Raw genomic sequence first — 20953 nt, 5'->3', positions numbered from 1 at the left:
GCTGATTTAACAGAACAGCTCAATTGCTCAAGTGATTAGTTCTCAGCTTTTGTTTTCCTGTGACTCATTGATTTTCTGTCAGCCCCCCTCTGTATGTAAAAGGATGCCAGAAACATGGCACTATATCTTTGGTAAATGGGGAGTGAAGGGACAAAGGGCATTAGATACACAGTCTGGGAAGCACAGAAAACTGTAATTCAAATGCTTCTGGGTACTTATATTTGTTCAGTTGAACATGTGGAAACTGAAAACATGAGATTCTATGGCAAGATGAAAATCTGCTTTCTGATCAGTAACTCCTTTTTGGTTTTTTACATTCTTTTGCATGTTCAGGATTGTAAATAATTGATTAGTGATTTTACAAGCATCCTGCAGTGTAGTAGCTTCCAGTACTGCCTTTTGTCAACCTTATTCCTTTGGAGTGACTGCTTGTCATGTAGAGTTTGTGCTTTCTCTTCAGGAAGAATCTCATCAGCATTGCTGAGCTAATTAATGCAATGAAACAAATTCAGAAGATTCCAGAGGAGAAGCTAACAAGGATTGCAGAGGCACTAGATGAAAACAAGGATGGCCAAGTTGATATAGATAATGTTGTTAAGGTAAGTTTGTGGACTTCTTAAAGAAAATAAGGCTAACCATCCTTCAAACATTGCACCTGTTTGGGCATAAATTCATAGTGCAGTCTTTTGCAAGGGTCTTTACTTGATGCCAGTGAGGTTTTTGGTATGTATTGTAAATAAATCTTATGTAACAGCATCTTGAGAATCTATATGGCTGGGTTTTTTTGGTGGGGGGAGGGAAATCCATGTTCATTACCACATTACCTTTGAAGCAGTAGGTTTTTCTGCATGTCTCTGTCAAGTTCTGTAAAATAGGGTAATTTTGCTATTACTTACGAACGGGAGGGAGTAGAACTATCACTGTTAGGGAAAGTCTTGATGTAACATCCATAGATATATTTCATATCAATACAAAATAGTAGCTTTGCTTGCCTATTTGTATACTTCAGATGTTTCATTGAGATCTGTATTTCCTGTGCTTGAAAGACAACAAGTTGTGTTTGTTGCCTGATTTGTCCTGTTCTCTCATTTTGCTGAACATTCTCAGGTTTTCTCTCCCTTTTCATCTTCATTTTCGTGTTTCTTTTTCACTTGGTAAATTTAGATTTGTCCTGAAACTTACTTCCCTCAAGTCATTCTGCTACTGCATACAGAAATAGCATTTAAACTATGGCCAGCTAGAAAATACAGTATCAGCCTTTTGAAACACATTTTTCCTCTCTACTGCACCAGTGGTGATTATCTTCCCTGTTGCTCTAAACAGCCGCTGCACATTTAGCAACACAGATAAAATGTACTTGTAAATTCTGCATATGTTGCACAATAAGTCTAGGAACTTGAGGAGAGATGCCAAGAATACATTTGTACAAAAAGCTATTTAAAGCAATTTGGAATAATTTACTAGATTATTTTCTTCATTTCCTTTCTGAAAGTCCCACCCCCTCTACTTTTAAGTTTTTATAAATTTGTGCCTATCTGGTACAGTAGATGTTCTTAAATAAAATTAAAATAAAATTAAGTCTATAAATTACTGTCTTAAATACTTTTTCAACAGGTACTGAATCTCAACTTTCCATTGAAACAGATAAAATAAATGGGTCTGTTTTACTATTGCTTTAAAATGTCTTTGTGTGCTACACACACAAAGGTCAAAAGTTCTAAGTCTTTTAGTTTACATTTGAGCTTTTTTTTTCGTACTCTGGATGTGTTTGAGGTACAGGTTGTGGTTTGAATTTGTCTTCCATGTAAGAAAGAAAATGCTGTTTTTCTTGAACACAAGAGCTGAATACTTTAGTTGTCTTAACAAAATTTATTGTAGGAAAACACCTCCATCATGTAAAACCTAAATGTGCTCTCAATTTCATTTTATGTTCATGTAGGTTGTAGAATTGATTGACAAAGAAGATATTGATATTGGCACCAGCCAGGTTGCTGAGATTATGTCACTGCTTCAAAAAGAAGAAAAACTGGAAGAAAAAGAGAAAGCAAAGGAAAAACATGATAAGGAAGCTGCAGAAGCAAAGAATTAAGCTTCAGAATCTGAAGCTAATCGCAGTTGTAACCAAAATCTTGTATATCTTTCTGTGTCTAATGGCTACATATTACTTGAGCTTTGTGATTATGGGAAGTGTTTTGAGCTGATTCTGGTAATAAATCGTAGATAAGTTTTCTGACATATGGAATGAAATTTCCGTTCATCAAAGAAGTGATTTAGTGTCATTCCATACTGATGAAAACAGAATAGGCTTCTTAGCAGTGCTCCTGCCCACAAAAACATGTATTTGCACTCATTGTTGTGGTACAGTGATCCATTAAACTCAGAAGTTTGCTGTATAAATTCAGTGTATCTATCATGGAGAAATGTTTCCCATTTATTTTCTTCCATCATTACATGGGGCCCAACCTTGCTCTGCTTCTACCTTTTAGCTTTTTCAAAATTTAATACAAACTTTCTGTTCCATCACAATATTACACATTTTCTAATCTGCTGGTTAAGATTCCGTGGCTTCAGTAGTAGTTCTGTAGATTTAGGGGTTTTTAAGCTAAATATCACTAAGCTGTTGCCTCACTGACAGAGAATGTGGCATTCTGATCACTTTTATGAATTCATGGTTATTATTATTTTCTGTTGAAGGGAAAAATCGGATTTATTTTTCCCTAGAATGGAAACTTGGCATGAAGTTTGCTACTTATGGGTGCCTTAAATTTCATAGGACTAGAGAGTAGAGTTTGTTGCTTCTACTCAAAACTCCATGAATTATTAAAGCATTGGAATCACAGGAGCCTTTAAAATAGTTTCAGAACACAATCTGTCACATGGTAAAGTGAGTTAAAGTGTTTGTCTGAATAGCATGATGAAAATAATCAAAAGGGGGAAATGTCAGTTGTGATCTTTTTGCATATATTTTAGAAAATGTAGCTATCTTGTGTGCTTGTTTCTCATCTGATAATTATTTACACCATAACTAGTTCTCTTACCTCTCAATTTTCATCTCAGGTATAAAGTCATTAACCAAGTATAGTCAGAGTACATAAATATGTTCATCTCATGGCTTTGCTTTCTGTGCAGTCAACAAGTCATTTCTGGTGTTGCCAGTGCTTTGATTGCATTATTGGTTTATAGTCACTGTCTTTAAATGTGTGACTACATACTGGCAGTAGGTCACGGTTTTCTCATTAATATTTCTTCTTAGCAGTAAAATTTAAAGTTTTAAACTAAAATACTAACTCTGGGATGTTCCATAATTCACAGTAGCCTAAATTTTACACTTTTCTTAAAATCTATTAGGAAATACATGTAGTGAGGCTTGAACCAGCAGGGTTGTGGTTTGGGGTTTTATTCTGTTTTTATTTTGCACCCAGTATAATAAAATGTACAACCATTCTTGATTTTGTGTACATTATAGAGAGCACATCTGACAATGGCACTGTACATGATGATATTGAGGTGGGCAGTTAGTACTTAATGCTTTTAGTCATAGTAGCATATTTTTGTAGAAAATACCAACTCCCAAGCATATTTCAGCATAATTCCATGTGCAGTATTTATCTAGATTGGCTAAATTATTTGTACAAACTTATTTGAAGTTAGTGGAACAAAAGAAGTTTTGACAGTCTCATGGCTTGCATGATATGGACCATTGTATTTAGTTGTTTCCAAAGCAATATGTACAGTGGGATGTACAGTTCTAGAAAAAGTCAGTGTCTAGTTCAACTATTGAGTTCTTCATATTCTGTACAGTTTGCAAAGAAAGCTGCTTACAGCAAGATCCTCCTGAGAATTACTGTAATTGTATCTGAAGTGTGAAATTGCTGTGGTGAAGCTGAAATTTCAAATCAGTACAATCTTTATGGTTCATGTATCCCAAAACAAGGGGGCTGTTCTCTTCCTCATAAATCACGATTACCTTGGAGATTTCAGCAAGGAAGTCACTTTGTAGATTTTTGAAGATCTGACTTCACTGTGTGCTTTTTTTTTTTTAGGCCAGCGCTTGTTTTAGATGAAAATTCAAGAATAAAACTGGTTTCATAAAAATATGATCTAGAAACTAATTTTCCATTTTATAATTTACAGCTAGAATTTATGGACTTTGAAGTACGCTCAATTTTTACAGTGGCATATTTTCAATTTTAAAACAATGTATAAGAATATTACTTGACATTCCTGAAACGTGGTAAAGATTCTCTCTAAAATTGCCTGCTACCTTTCATGGAATATCAAAAACCTAAGAATTGTATTCACTTGAATGCATGCAGATTTAAACCAGGGAAGTAGCAGAAAAGGCTGTTTTCAAATATTTATTGATTAAAGTTTTACAGAGCTTTAACTGTCCTGAAAGTAAATTGACTGATTGCAGTATTTGGGAGTTTAAAACACTTTGCTGCTGTTCTGTGTTTACTATTCACTTAATTTTCTGTGGATTAAATAAGAAGGGAGCCAAAAATAGCAGGTTTGTTTGTTTTTTTTTAATTATATGAAGAATATTCTGATTAAAGTAATTGGAATACATTTGGATTTGCATGAAGTTTGGCATATTGTGAAATCTTTACAGATTACATAAAATTGTTTTAAATGCCAGTCAGAAATGGCAGCATTCTGCTGTGCCCTAAAGTGATGACAGGACGTGCACACCAACCACAGAAAGGACTTTCAGGGGCAATGCCTTCCTTCTGTTGAAAGCAGGCAAACCCATTACAGCTGGACTTGAACAACACATGTTCTGCAAGCTTTAAAAGATTAGGGAAGCCCTTGGTGATCCACTTTTACCCAACTTTGAACCTCCCAAGCAGCTCTGTACTGGTGATGCAGGCAACTGCAGCAGAGTGGAGTAACTCCAGCTAATGTCCTTGGTTGCCTTTGGTGTTGACCAAAAAAACCAGAAGCTGCAGTACATTCAGAGAAGGATGAGTGTACAAATGTACATTAACTGGTCAGAACTTATTCCTGAGTGAATATTTAATCAGGAGATGTAAATATTTCTTTAAATAATTTAAAGGATATGCGAGATTTCGATGACTTTGTGACTTACACAGGCAAAGCCTCTGAGCTCAGACTTAGGTGATTGGTAAGACCATTGATGGGGTTGTTGCAGATTCAAATAATATTCAGGGGGAAAATGTAAAACATGCAAAAAGCTTTTTTAAAAATCCATTTAGGAACAGGGAAGAGAAGTAGAGTAGGATGTGATTTCTTTCCCCCCTTCAAAACAAGCGTGTTATAGGAGCTGTTTTATGGAAAAACTTGTTTCTTTTTCATCTTAGCCCAAAAGATGATTTTCACAGAGATTTTCATCACTGACTACATACTGTGAGAGTCAGTCTGCCTGCAGATTAAGTGCCAGAAAGCTGTTCAGTCAGAGTTTGTCAGCAGGACTGCATGCAGGTAGAGAATATCTCTTGCCAGGATAGTACCTTATACTTATGTAGGCTTTGTGCAGGGGGAAAAAGTTACATCTTTTATACAACTCCAAAATACTTGTAACTTTATATCTACATGCCTTGCTAATAATTTTAACTTTAGCTACTTCAGCATGTATTTAAATACTTTCAAATTGTTAATATCAAATAATTGGGTATACTTAATTTAAAGAATAATCCCATATTCTGTTCTTTGTATGTATTCCAAATTTTGCTTTTCAGTTGATGAATTTCAGCCTGTGTTATAAATTTAAGTTGAAAATCATTTGTCTGTGCTCTGAGCATACTGTCCTGTGTTTGCCATAACTCAGTATAAAATTTTTATGTTAATTGGAGCCTGTGTCCTTTGTTTAGTTACAATAAAAGTATCATTTTGAAACCTAATCTCTCCATTATTTTTCTGTTGATTTTGATTGTTTACTGTTAATTTATTGCTCTTCAGATGAGATGCCAGGCACAGGGCTGGATGCTGATGAGCTATGTGTCTATGAAAGTAATCTTCTGTCTGCTTTAAAACAGGATTTGGGAACATGCAAATGCTGAATCTGCTCTCTAGTGTCAAGTGTTTCAACAGGTGGCTGAAGACAACCCTCTGCCTTGACATGCTTTTAAAATAATAATAAATAAGCAAGGTTGTGTTGCAAATTTTTCCTTCTTCTGCTTAAAGCCAAATACCAAATAAAAATCTTTAAAAGTGGCAGAACTTGTTCATTTTAAGCTTTTGCTTTAAGAATTTCCTTTAATGACCCTTTAATTAGGGTGAATAGGTGTGGTGTGCAGCAGTGGTCAAACTGACAAGCAGAGGAATTGGGGTTTGAGTTTGTGAATTAAATGTGGTCATTGACAAGTGTCCTTGATCATATTTACTGAACTCCCAAGAAAGAGATTGACTTCTGGATCCACTGTTCTCTTTGTTGAGATATAATGCTTATTATACTCTTTAATGAATCTTTATGACGTGTTTATAACAACAGTGTGTAACTGTTAAAATCTAAGGGAAAAATGGGGACAGCTTGTAGATTGAGATAAGGCAGTTTACTAAGGCAACAGCAAAAGTTTGTGCATGTACAAGCAAAGAGGAAAAAATAAGATTTATTCTCTACTCCCCATGTTCAAGTTCAGCCACTTTTGGGGACACAGGGCTTCAACAGGTGAGGAGGGCAAACACTGTAAATAACAAATATCCTTCCTCCCTCCTCCTTTCCTTGGCTTTGTATCTGAGCTGACACTATAGGGTCTAGAATATACCTTCGGTAAATTAAATTGTGTCCCCTCTCAGGATCTTGCCCACTCCCAGCCCATTGATGGGAGGCAGCACTGATGCTGTGCCAGCCCTGCCCAGCAGCAGCCAAATCATGGGTGGGTTATCAACACCTTTGCAGCTCTCAGTGCAAAGCACAGCACTGTGAGGGCTGCTGGGGGGAAATGATCTCCAGCTCAGCCAGACTCAATTATATTACAGACATGGATTTGTGCATTGTCTGCAAATATGCACGGGGGGAATGGCAACTGCCTGCTCTAACAGCAGATAATGAACACATTGCTGTGACTTCACTGGATGGAATCCTCTTTTGCATCAGGCTGGTGTTGCAGGCAGGCAGAAAACTGGTTGGGAAAACTTCACCATTCATGACATTGTGGTCTAAAAAGGATTAATAGGGAAGTTTTAGTGCAAACTGTTTTGGTGAAATGTCATTTAGAGGGTGAACACATCTGCATAGTGGTGGTGAGAGATTGATGGCCTTGTGGTTGTTTCATCGACCTGAGGCTTGAGAAATCTGTGTTCAGTTAATGCCCAGTCTATCAATAATACATCACTTGGCTCTTGTGCCACTGTAGCATAAAACCTCCTTGACAGTGACTGGGCAATCACCAAGTTCTCCAGAGCAGAGTGTCTGCAAGGACCTAGTACAGCATTTTGTAGCAATAAGGCTTTTAAATACCAAATGCAGACAGTGACAGATCATACCAGGGAGTTTCTCTGGCTAAGGAGTCTCACTTTTCTCACTGCTTTTACATTTGGTATTTTCTTGAATTATTTCTCAATGCTGATGTGAGCAGGAGGATGTTTGTAGTGTGTTTCTAATTCCCCATACTCTGTGTTCACTTCCACTTTTGTGTATTATTGGATATAAATCTTTCTCAGTAGTGAAATATCCTTCACAGGTCAAAATTCTTTGGGGGCTCATTAGCACGTACAATTTTACCCTTGCCAAACCTTCTGTGGTTTGCAAACATCAGTTTCTCTCATCTAACTGGCGTAAAGGATTTCTGCTATGCTAGAGATGGATCTAATGCAGATTTGCTGCTTTCCGTCTAGTATTTCTCTCTATGTATATTGGCAGAGCAGCCCCTTCATGAGCAGCGTGATTTATGTCTCAGGGAGTGCTGCAGCCAGCAATTTGAGATGTCAGCTCTCCCGTGCACGTTGGATTCTCCATCCCTCCTTTTGTCTTAGCTCCAGCCCAAAGCCATCCAAGCTTTTTCACAGTGTTTTCTATATGCATTTTCAGGTCCTTGATTAAGCAAGATTTTCAGGCTCTATTGTAAGGAGAACTTCAGCAAGGAGATAAAGGGCAACTGGGAGATGAGCAACAAAAAAATAATTACAAAACAAAAAGAGAGAAGTCTTTATAGTCTTAATAAAGATGGGAAGTAACAACCTGTTGTGCAGAAAACCTGGGGATCTTAGCAGACTACTCTAGACTTGTAAAAGTGTTTTCTTCCACAGATGTAATCCCAAAGCAGTGAGAAAAGCAGCAGGTTGTTCTCCTCCATCCTTCCCATCCCCCAACCTTTCCCTTTTCTCTATCCTTTAATATGCAGGACCAATTAGAAAAGATACACAGAGTCCCTGTTGCACGTCACTTCCTCAGAACCTGGCTTTGCCCTGGTGGAAGTGGAGTTAAAATATTAATGTTTCCAATGAACTGGGTGGTGTCCAGTGCTTGGTCTGTGCAACCTCCAGTAATCAGCAGCCTTCACCAAGCTCTGCTCTCACCTTCCTCAGCCATAACTGCCCCAGCTCCTCTGTGGGCTCTGCTCCTAAGAGCAGGATGCTTTTATCCTTCCCTTCCAATCCTGCATGCTCTAATCATCAGGAGATGTACAGGCCACAACACTTCAGTGGAAAATATGTTCCTAGGATGAGTCTTCAAGATCAAGAGTGACACTGAGAGGAAGCCATGCACATGACTATTTTTAGACCTACCTTCTGCAGCCATCAAATTCTGTGATTAAACTAACACTGCTGTCCCTAAGTGTGATTTAATTTGAATTTTACCTAAGCCACTTGGGACCTTCTTCCCAGAAAATCCTTTGTACTCTGAAAATGAGACCCCTTTGGCTATCTAGGCTTTGGACTTTCAAATTCAAGAATTGACTGGTGTCAACCCAAAAGCCCTTTTCAAGTAATGACACGGGAGAAAACACTAACAGAAAACCCCTTATTTATACCTTATCCCTGCCTTTTGATACATAATTTGTAGCTTTGTGCTCAAGAGAAACCTGACATGGAAAACAGCTCACCTAGCCAGACTCAAGGAAGATTTGTAACAGTGAATGGAATAGGCAGGGAGAGTTGATAGCAGCATTTTCATTGTCTGTGTAATTTTCCTTGGAGTGAGTGGGAGGCTACAATATTATTTTGTTTTAATTTTCTGGATATAAACACACCCTCAATCAAGAGATGTAGCAAAGCAATATAGGATAAATATAGGATAAATATAGGATATAGAGAAATAGAAAATTATTGATGTATTTATATGTGTACCATCCGGTGTGATACCCTCCCTGACGCTGCTGCTGGTACCTGGACGCTTGAGAAAGCGAGGGAAAGGCTTGGGAACCTCATTTCAGCTTCGAATACGGGATGCCACGGTGGCGAGTGACACGACCCCTGCGTTTTTCAGGAGAGAAGAGGGAGAATAAATTCGCGTGTCCCTGTCCCGGGAGCAGCGTCCCGCCGGGATCCCGGTCCCAGCCCCGGACATGCATCCCGCCGGGATCCCGGTCCCAGCCCCGGACATGCATCCCGCCGGGATCCCGGTCCCAGCCCCGGACATGCATCCCGCCGGGATCCCGGTCCCAGCCCCGGACATGCATCCCGCCGGGATCCCGGTCCCAGCCCCGGACATGCATCCCGCCGGGATCCCGGTCCCAGCCCCGGACATGCATCCCGGATCCCGAACGGATTCTGTTTGATCCCGAACGGATCCCGAACGGATTCTCTTTGATCCCGAACGGATCCCGAACGGATTCTGTTTGATCCCGAACGGATCCCGAACGGATTCTCTTTGATCCCGAACGGATCCCGAACGGATTCTGTTTGATCCCGAACGGATCCCGAACGGATTCTGTTTGATCCCGAACGGATCCCGAACGGATTCTGTTTGATCCCGAACGGATCCCGAACGGATCCCGCCGGATCCCGAACGGATCCTGAATGGATCCCAAATGAATCCCGAACGGATCTCGTCTGATCCCGTCCGGGTCCCGAACGGATCCCGAACGTATCCCGTCTGATCCCACCCGGGTCCCTGCCCTCATCCCGTCTGATCCCATCCAGATTCCATTTGATCCCGAACGGATCCTGAACGGTCCCTGCCCTCATCCCGTCTGATCCCATCTGGATCTCCCGAACGGATCCCGAACGGATTCTGTTTGATCCCGAACGGATCCCGAACGGATTCTGTTTGATCCCGAACGGATCCCGAACGGATCCCGCCGGATCCCGAACGGATCCTGAATGGATCCCAAATGAATCCCGAACGGATCTCGTCTGATCCCGTCCGGGTCCCGAACGGATCCCGAACGTATCCCGTCTGATCCCACCCGGGTCCCTGCCCTCATCCCGTCTGATCCCATCCGGATTCCGTTTGATCCCAAATGGATCGCGAACGGATCCCGTCTGATCCCGTCCAGATTCCGTTTGATCACGAACAGATCCCGAACGGTCCCTGCCCTCATCCCATCTGATCCCGTCCAGATTCCATTTGATCCCGAACGGTCCCTGCCCTCATCCCATCTGATCCCATCTGGATCTTGCCCGTCTGATCCAGCCTGCATCCCTGCCCTGATCACGCTTGATCCCGCCCACATCCCGTCCGGATCCCATCTGATCCACTACCCGGACCCCTGCCCTGATCTCATCTGACCCCACCCGGATCCTGCCCGTCTGATCCAGCCTGGATCACACCAGCATTCTGCCCGGATCCCTCCCGGATCCCTGCCCTGATCCTGCCCAAATCCCATCAGTGGAATCCTGCCCGGATCTCGCCCGGATCCCACATCTCCTTTGTCCCCAGGAGCCTGTCCGACGCTCACGGGCTCTGCTTCACACACTCTCGGGATGGTTTGGTTGGAAGGGACCTTGAGGCTGGACCTCGTCCCAACACCCCCGCATGGGCAGGATCACCTCACCACATCAGGTTGCCCCGTCCAGCCTGGCCCTGAACTCTTCCAGGGATGGGGCATCCTGGATAACCCGTTCCAGTGCCTCACCACGCTCCTGGTATCACAGAATCAGTCATTTATGTAGGAAAAGACTTACAGGGTCATCCAGTCCAACCTTTAGATAACCCGTTCCAGTGCCTCACCACGCTCCTGGTATCACAGAATCAGAGTCATTCATGTAGGAAAATACTTACAGGGTCATCAAGTCCAACCTTTAACCAGTCATCACCTTTTCAACGAAAACATAGCACTAAGTGCTAAAAACCTACTGTATGTCTAATCGAAATCTACTCTCTTTTAATTGAAAATGATTACACCTTCTCTCATCACTGCAGGCCCTGCTGAAAATTCTGTCCCAGTCTTTCTTATAAGCTTCATTTGGGTACTGCTCCAAGGTCTCCCTGAAGCCTTCTCCTTTCCAGGCTGAACACCCCCAGCTCTCTAGTCTGTCTCCACAGCAGAGGTGCTCCAGCCCTCGGAGCATCTCTGTGGATCCACTCCCACAGGTCCCTGTCTTTCCTGTGGCAAGGACCCCGGAGCTGGACAAAGCGCTGGGGCTGGTGGCTCATGAGAGAGGAGCAGAGGGGCAGAACCAGCTCCCTTGCTCTGCTGGCTGCACCATTTTCATGCAGCCCAGCACATGATTTGCTCTCTGGGCTGTAAATACCGGGTCTTGTTTCTCAAATCTTTCATTCCTCCCCCTGAGGACTCTGTTTTCTCAAGGGGAGGTGTGGCTGTTTCTGCCTCAGTGCTTGGGTGCCCCCACACTCCCTCTTCCCATGTTCATCTCTCTGTCAACAAGCTAACCTTTTCTTGTGAACCAGAATAAATCTTTGCTATCTGGTCAAATGACCAGGTATAATCCGACACTGGACTTCCCAGAATTAATCCCTCTTTAAAACACGGCCTCAGGTCTAATTTCTCCAATCTCAGTTTAAAATCTGACGGTGAAAAGGAACCCACCACAAACCATTGGTGAGCTCTTGTGCTCATGTATTGCTGTTGCTATCACTCTGTGGTTTGTGGAGGTTTTCTTGCGGAGGGGAAAAAGTATTTAAAAATAGAAAAATAAATTAACTCCCCACCCTTGGAAAATCAAATAACAAAAAGCCAAACAGTCTCTAGTGAATTTGTCTAACACTGGTCTCTTATTCAATATTTCTATATTGGCTTCAGCTGGCTGGTGGAAAAGCCCTTGACAATGTTTTCTTTGTGGGGCTGCTATGGGCTGCATTACCAGAGCTGCTCAGCCCTTCCAAAACTTTCCTGACTGTCATCAGTGACCTGTGTCCTGCCCTCCCCAGAGCCCTTCCCTCTGTGCTGGTGGTGTGTAGCATTTGCTTATTAACTCTTCAGTCCTGAGAGCAAGGGGCTCAGTTGTACCTGGTGGGGTTTGGTCTGCCCTGACTGCAGAACAGTCGATGTGACTCCATGTCAAGAGGTGGCATCTAAACCCCCAGGAAGATATCCATCCCATTTGTGATGGATTAAAGTGTTCATCTGGATTTGCATCTCCCCACAGAGCCCAGCACCTTCCCATTGCTGGAAAAGCAGCTGTGCTGCTGAGCACTCCTCTGCAAAGGCAGATTCAACTCTTTTCTTAATAAATTAAATACTCAGTGCTATAAACACTTTGTTACCATGAACTGAACATCCACACTCTTTGCTTTGAGGCACTTTTAGGATCAAATGATAGGTCAGGTTAGAGCAGGTTACACAGATGTGATTCAGGGGCTTGGATGTGATGCTTCAAGTGACTTGGGTGTGTTATAGAAAACCAAAGCTTGGTGAAGAGGTGTGAATCAGAGAATCAGAATAATTCAGGGTGGAAGAGATCCCTGGGGTCACCTAACTTTCTGCTCAGAGCAGGATCAAATTTTGATCATGTTTCTCCTGCCTTGTTCAGTCATGTTTTGCTTGTCTCTGGGGATGACAATGACACAGATTCCTGGACCTTGTGTCTGACCACCTTCAGGGTGATAATTTTTTCCTCAAATCTGGTGGCTGTGTTTTATGTTGCACCTTATGTCTGCTGCCTCTTGTCCTATTTCCGTGCAACCCAAGGAAGAGTTTGGTTCCATCTTCTCTACAACTTCTCATTGTAGATTGCAGCAGGATCCCACTGGAGCCTTCCCTTCCCTTCCCTTCTCCAGGCTGTCCCCCTGAATCCTGCCCCTCTCCAGGCTGTCCCCCTGAATCCTGCCCCTCTCCAGGCTGTCCCCCTGAATCCTGCCCCTCTCCAGGCTGTCCCCCTGAATCCTGCCCCTCTCCAGGCTGGCAGACCCATGTGGCTCAGCCTCTCTCCTTGTGCTCTGTGCTCCAGCCATCCTGGTGGCCTCTGCTGGGTCCACCCTGGTGTGTTCACACCTTCTCCTGCTGAGGAGCCCAGGACTGGACCTGACTCTCCAGCTGTGCCTTACCAGTGCTGAGCAGAGGGAAAGGAGCTGCTGGCCTTCCTTGCTGCCAGGGCTCACTGCCAGCTCATGGCCACCTCCACCAGGGCCTTTTCTGCAGAGATTCTGCCTGGCTGCTCAATGACCAGCATGTGCTGGTGCATGGGGTTATTCCTCCCATCTGATGGGCTTTGCATTCACCTGTCTGGCACTTCATGATGTTCCCATTAGCCAGTTCTCCAGCCTGTTGGGCTCCTCCACACCCAGCTGCCCCTCCCCTCCCACACAAGGACCCCTCTGATCACAGTGCTGAACACTCCACTGGACAGGAAGGGTTGAGAGGAAGCAAGGAGGTCACACAGTTAATGCACAATGTGGAATAACTGAGACTTACTTGCCAAATGCAAGAGGTTATTTGGGGTAAACCTGGTTTAATGACAGGCATGACAATTTACAAAATTATTATTAAGTGAATAAACTACCATGTGGTGTTACAGAAGGCCTGAAAAAAAATTAACAAACTGTTGGTTCAAATGTGAAAGTGCTAAACTCATCAACTATGATGTGCTCTAAAAATAGAGACTTGAGCCTCTGCATCAAAAAATAATGCTTCCCTTAGGAAGACTTAACCAGGTCCAAGCAAAAAGCTTTCTGGCTGAAGTCCAAAACCTTTTTTTTTGGAAGTTCTGTATTAACTTTCTTTTTATTACTTTTTGGTGGGAAATTTCTTCCCCCGCCCCCCCCCCACCCCTTTCTGTTAAGCAATAGTGTGTGTTCAGTTGCTATGATGACAACAGCAATGACATTCCTATCACCATGAAATGTTTTAAGTTTAAAAGTTTATGTGATTTTTGTACATACTGATCTTACAAGTTAAAAATGACCTGTTCCCTATTTATGCTACATGGAATGAAACTTTAAAAAAGAGTTGTTCTTCAATTAATTCTCCACTTTTGTTTTCTGTCCTACTTGTTTTCTAGATGTGTTCTATAACAAGATTTTTCAGTTCATTTTACAGAGCTGATAGCTTCAGTTTAGAAAATGCTGTGCAGAAGAGCTGGAACTTGCCAGACCATTGTCCAAAGTCAATGGGTTCCAGGGTTTTTGTCTGATCTGTAGATATTCACACTGTTTGCCTCAGGTTTACCTACCTTACAGAAGAGATTTAAATGCCTCAATAGTTCAGAGCAGCAGTTTGCTAAAAAGGGCTCACAGCCATAGGGATTGTTGGGTTGTTTGCTTCCCAGTGATACCTAGAGGTTATAAAAAAATTACTAAACCCAAGAACTAGGTCCAGTACAAGCCTGGATCCTAGTGAGGATTTCTTTGGGATGAGAATCACAAAGCAATTGGGTGGCTGAAGATCACAGTGAGAGCAGTGGGTTAAAAAGTATTTTCAGACTGTAATGAAACAGAATATAAAACATAATGATATAAACAAAAAATACAGTGATATCTTCCATATTGAGTTCCACACTCCCTGGCTCCCAGCCCCGGAAGAATCAGTTTATGAAACGATTTTGCCTATAGCTGCTGTCGAGCTACCAAGTCTTCACATCATGCTGTAACCTCTTGGCTATCAGCATGAGCTGAAAAGTGCTTAGCTGGAAGTTAACTATTGAAATAACCCCCCGGGCAGTGGTAGAGTCTCCCTGCCTTGCTGTCTTCCACCTGAGGTCCAGGTGTCATTCCTTGCATGGGGTGCAATCTCCGTGGGGAGGAAAAGCTACTGTTCAGGAGATAACCACAAACCTGCCATCAGCAAGATGTGAGCAAGAAGGTCTGATCCAGTACACAAATTCCTAGAGGAGGCAGCAGCTGGTGAGGCTGCAGCGTGATGGGGAAACATCTGGAGGCTGTGGGAGATTCTAATCCAAGTGGGACAGCGTGACGCTGTTTGTCTGCCCCAAAAGAGCCTTTGGGGCCATATCCTGGGAAAGCTGGGTATGAGATAAAGGGGGTGGCTACACTGGGTGTTGATGAGGTCTGAAGCACAGGGTGTTGAAGGCAGGTTTGGGCATTGCTCCTCATCCCTAGTCCCAGTGAACTGGAGCGGGTCTGGATTGAAGAGGATCACAAGTGGTTGGTTGCTGTGAGGAAGAGCGAACAGCACGGAATGGCTTTAATCTGGAAAATACGGGACTGGAGGCAGGGAACACCCACATTTGGAAATGTTTGCTGCACAGAGCCCAGTGCTCCATTCTCCTCAACAACTGCTGGGATGAGACAAGAGCAATCATCTTAATTTTCAGTGAAATTACCAGAGCAGTGGGGTTTCCACAGACTCTCACTAGCACAACTTGAGGCATTGCTGTTTCTGGTGCTGGCTGGAGGTTGCTGGGCCTGTAGCTCACAGCTGTGACAGCTGCTGCAACTCAGCAGTTGATGTGTTAATTTAAACCAACACCACTCATGCTTTAAGTTATTGTGCCAGACTACACTAGAGAAGAATTTGGGATGAGGCCAGGGGACCTCTCTCATCCAGTGCCCTGCACAAAGCAGGTTCCAGCAAGACCAGGTTGCTCAAGGCTTCATGCAGTTGAATTCAAGGACTCAGCTGCAGGATGAAGATGCCACAAGCCCTCTGGACAACCCGGTTAACCAGCTTTATAGAGACTTTAAAAAAATGTATATTTAATTTGACTTCACACATTGCAACTTGTGTCCATTTTCTCTCTCCTCTCATGGGGGTGGTCGATACTGTCAGCTGTTAGTTATTACATCCCCCAATTAATAACTTGTTTCCTGGTAACCAGCTACTGGACTCTGGTTCCATTTCATGCTGCAGAGCTGGAGGACATGTACCGTTCCTGCTTTGGCAAGGTTTGAGCATCCAAACAGGACTTCTGCACCAGCTGAGCTGCAGAGATGCATCAAAGCTCTCTCTCACAGCATGGCACAGCTGGCTGGAGCCCTGGGAACAGCCACTTTTTCACTGGGCAGCAGATCCATCCCTGCCTGTAGCTGATGTGGCTTGAAGCACTCTGGGATCCTTGGGGATGAAAAGCTCTGTAAAGACTGGAGTTGTTTATTATGATGATTACTGAAATAAAACTTTAAAATGCCTTAATGTAAGGAGCTTGTTAGAAGGTTTACAGTTTGGGGTGTTTTATGAGGGGAGAATTTATTTCCAAGAATTACATTAGTGTAAGTCCCCCTTAGGATGATGCAAAAGGAGAGTTCCAGGGTATTACAAAATCAGCATGGCTATAGCTTTTTAAGCTTTTAAGACCCCTTAGTATCAAGGGGAAAGGGGAAAGGAGAGTAAGGCAGCCAGAGCAGGAATCTGTTTCTATTGGGAAACTATTAGAAAGATGTAATGTGATGGCTGGGACCCAGACAGAATTTAAATGTCATCCATTTCCTATAAATAATTAATAACTATCATTATGTTATTAATGCAGAGAGCAGAGGAAAATAATCTCTCTTGATTGAACTGGGATGCTGGGATGCAACATTTTGGGCTGGAATTCAGAGGTCCCAAGTTCAGGGGTCCTGGGTGGTGTGTCCCAGCTGCTGGGTGCTCTCCACTCCCACTGGAGCATCTCGGGAGCAAAGGGATGAGGGTCCTGTGCCAGAACACATCAGGGGCTGCAGCCTGTCACTTTGAGGGTTGTTCCAGATGCACTGCAACCCTCACCAGGAAAAAGGGACATTTACCGTGAATAATTTTTCATCTCTGGAGCCTGAATTTTACCATCTATATCCACAGTCACAGGGGTTGTAAAGTCACTGCTGTGAAGCTTTGCCCTATTACAGTCTCCCTGGTGGTAGAAAATATCACAGTTTTTTTCTGCTAAACACTGAAATTGGAGACATGCCCCTTGTTTGGCATTTATGATGTGAACAGACAAGGCATGAGCAAGGATTTGAGTTCAAAATACAGAGGCTAAAGCAACTTGGTGAGTCAAAAGACATGCAAAGGGGTGAATGACATATCCCATATCCCTGTCAAGTGTCCCATCTTTTAAGAGGAACTGTCCTGCTCACCTCCTGCCTCAGTGCCTTTGAATTGTTCTACATGCAGTATATTTCTATGGGAACTGCTTTATTTACACAGCCTGCCCTCTCTGTGTCTGAGCTAGAGAAGAAAACTGATGGAAGGAAAATGAAGTGGTTACTAATTAGCAAATGGTTCATTAACAGAAGACATCTGCTTCATATTAGGCAGGAAGAGATGAAGGCTGAGTCTCACATTCCCAGTGACTGGCTGGTTATGGAGCTGGAATTAACTCAAAATCAGGCCCTTTTTAGAGTAGCTTTTTTTCCACCAGGGGCCATCCACTCTACCCTGAATCCCAGCTCTGCCTCATCCAAATTTCCTACCTTGGTATCAAAGGGAATGGGTTGGAGGCTTCTGGATTGGCAAGGAGAAACTGGAATTACTCCTACAGTGAATTCAAACAGGCTTAAGCTCAGTCTTTGAAGTAATAATGGGAGCAATCTCCTGTAACAGGTGACCAAAACTCCTCCAGGACACACAGCTCAGTCCAGGGAGGTGATGGAGCTGAGAATTCATTTATTAACAACTTATTGGAAGAACACCAACAGCTGAGTGACCAAACCATTTTAAATGCCATTTGAACAATCGACTTCCTCGGCCACCTGGGTGCTTTGGGAATTGCCCGTCACTGCATTGTGTGAATATTTCAAATCAGGATCAGGAAAAGTCTCCAGCTCCTCCAGTGCAGCAGTGGTTTTCTCCTAAAAGACAGGGAGGAGGAGGATGAAGGACTTCACATGGGATACTGTAAAACTGAAATACCACGAAGTCCAAAAGTGAGATTGTTGTACATGGCCTGGAAAACAGCAGGCAGGACATACCTGGGAATTTCTTGTAGTTTTATTTTCTGCTGGAGAATTTGGAAGCTGTGTGTGATGAACACATACAAATCATATAAGAACATGTAAAAAAACCCCTTCCTTTCCCTTGAAGGAAAGGGAACTGGCCTAAACCAAATCCTCTCCTGTTAAGGCAGCAAAATTCCCTAGATTTTAGAAGCAGTTGAATGGATCAGCGGATTTTGACACCAACAAGAAGGGCAGACTGCTGATTGCATCAGCTACAAAACTCCTTTTCCTTGCTCCCACATGGATTTTCTGAACATGGATCAAAACTATTTGAATTTTGGGTCTTGTCTACCAAGCAAAATTGCTTAGAATATTCTATTTTGTGTGAGCTGCTCTGGGGCTGCTTCTCCTCTGAACCCTACTGAGGGAGTGTACTCCAGAGCAATTATTTCACTCTGGGAGAGAGCAGTAATTATTCTACCCTAAAATGAAGACAGGCAGCTGGGTGGCTGCAGTGGTATTAACACTGCTGCCTGCTGGGTTCTTCCCCTTTGTTACACCTATGAACTCTTCTATCCTAGCGTGGGTATGCAACCCTCCTCTTCCCTTCCCTTGGAAAAGTTGACTTGTTTTACCATCATTTCTTAACTCCTTTGACCTCTGCTCAATTGGATGCAACCTCCTTTTGTTTTAACTGCATCTGGGACTTTCTGTAAGTGCTCCTGGAGTCCCCTTTTTTTTTGCTGGATGTCTGATGAGGGTGAAGTGCAGCAGGCAGCTCTCAGCCCCTTGGTGCTGCAGTGAGAGCATTGCTGCCTGTCACTGCCCCTTGTTTACAGTCCTCAGGCAGCTTCTGGTCAGCATGACAGTGTTTTCCTGCCCGAGCCAACTTGAATTAATTTGGAGCATAAGATTTCAGGAGACAGTATCGAGTCCTTCAGTGAAATCCAAATAGACTGCAGCTGCTCTGTGCTCTATTAACCCCATCATTTTGTAATTCTGTCCAAAAGAACCAGGGGGAAGGGCATAGAAAGCTGGAGTTGGGAAGGATTTTGATTCCACAAAATCAAAATGCAAGCTGGAGGGAGTGTAAGAAATATTTTCCTGGAGCAGGGCAGGAGGTCAGTGAGATGGATTTCTTTACCTCTGCATGCTGTTTTAGCCATAATTAATGGTTGGTGTATTCTCCAGTGTGAAAGTTTGTGTCCCTCACCGGCAGTTTTCTGAAGCATCTTGTGATTTTGGCTCTAAGGTTCTTAGCTCATACCAGCTTCCAGGAGGACTTCTGTGACTTAGAGATGGGTTCTTCAAAGTAGTTACAAGAAAAAATAATAATAATTTAAAACACCTTCTCTTGCCATACCTCATTAACAAATCTTCTCAAGGCCTAACACTGACAACATCATTGGATGCTGCTTAGGACTTTAAAAGCTATTGATCTCAATAGTGCTGTGGCACACAAACCAAAGTGAGAATCTTGCCCAAAATACTCAGTGTTTGGTTTTGTTGGTTTTTGTTGGTGTTTTTTTGGTTCGTTTTTTTTTTTTTTTTTTGTTTTATATTTTACATAATGTTAGCCCCCTCTTGGCCTCTTAATGGATCCTGGCCCTGTTGTCCTCCAGGTGTTGAATGGTTTTTCTTCACTCAGTCATTGCCATGTTTCTTCTTCCCCTGTTTTATGTGGCTTCCATCCTTGCAATGATCATTGGCATTTGCTATTCACCACATGTAAGTGTGTCCTGGTCTTCAAGTGCTTGACAAGAAACCAAACCAGAAACAAACATCTTGGTGGTACAAAAACTATCCAGTTACTGCCTTGGTGGGATGAGGGGAGAGGAGCTGGGCAAGCCCATTTGTGCATGTTCACTTTTTCCAGCAAAGAAGAGATTTCTCTTCCCTAACTACCAAGCTGCCTGGCAGTTGCCCCTTCCTGCTAAAACATCCCAGCCTTGTGCTTGTGTCCTCCCTGCTGGAGAAACCTGCAGCCCAGTGTGGGTGTTTCCATCGTGGCTTGGCAGCAAGGAGGACAAGAGTAAATCCAGAGCCTGCTCCAGATCCTGCAGGAAAGAGATGCTTCTGCTGAGTGGGGCTGGGATGTGGTTACACTCTGTGGCATCACCAAAAGGCTGCTGTGCTGACCTTGGGATTTTCTCCACAGAGTTCATATTGCAGTATGGACAGAAAGAGATTAAAGATGAAACCTTGGGAGATTGTTTCTGAGAAGCAGCTTCATTCATTTCACTTTCCTTCCAAACACATCATCTCACCAAAATGTCACAAGGGAGCATGGAGGCATCTTTACCACCCACTGCTATGAGATACCCTCGGCAACCAAATCTCTCTGCTTTTCCTTCTCTCTTCCTCTAAACAAAAGAAAATAAAACAACAGCAACAACAACAACAAAAAATCAAATCAAACCAAACCAAACCAACCTAATACCCTCGGCAACCAAATCTCTCTGCTTTTCCTTCTCTCTTCCTCTAAACAAAAGAAAATAAAACAACAGGAACCAAAAAAATCAAATCAAACCAAATCAAAAAAACCTACCAACCAATTAAAAAAAAAAAAAGAAAAAAATAAGCATCAAAAAAAGCAGATTTTCTCTTTATTTCCCCCACACACTATTGTTTTAAGTAGGAAGAGCCCTTCTCTATGTTACTTCCCAAGCAAGTAGTTTCTCTTCGGACATTTCCTTATTAATATCTGTAATGCATCTGAATGCAGACTTTTTTTCTCTTCAAAAAGTACAGCAGAAGCTCAAAAATAAGTTGTTTGGGGTTTTTTTTTGTTTTTTTTTTCTGTATAAATGTTTCTGATATATGTGAAAGGTAAAGGAT

The 20953-nt window shown here is 42.8% G+C and overlaps 1 protein-coding gene across 1 annotated transcript in view; it reads left to right on the top strand.

The window, feature by feature from the left end:
- LETM1 (leucine zipper and EF-hand containing transmembrane protein 1) overlaps positions 1-6174 on the top strand; it is a 28845-nt gene extending 22671 nt beyond the window's left edge. Inside the window, 2 exon segments of the mRNA XM_039723931.1 lie at positions 461-599; positions 1940-6174. Of these exon segments, the coding sequence (XP_039579865.1) occupies positions 461-599; positions 1940-2089 (289 nt within the window). The 3' untranslated portion in view covers positions 2090-6174.
- Positions 6175-20953: the final 14779 nt, after the last annotated feature.

The sequence above is a fragment of the Passer montanus genome, unplaced genomic scaffold (assembly GCF_014805655.1).
Source record: "Passer montanus isolate IOZ18808 unplaced genomic scaffold, ASM1480565v1 scaffold51, whole genome shotgun sequence".
NCBI classification, from domain to species: Eukaryota; Metazoa; Chordata; class Aves; order Passeriformes; family Passeridae; genus Passer; species Passer montanus.
Note: the sequence above shows the minus strand (reverse complement) of the source record. Positions and strands in the feature narration are given on the sequence as shown.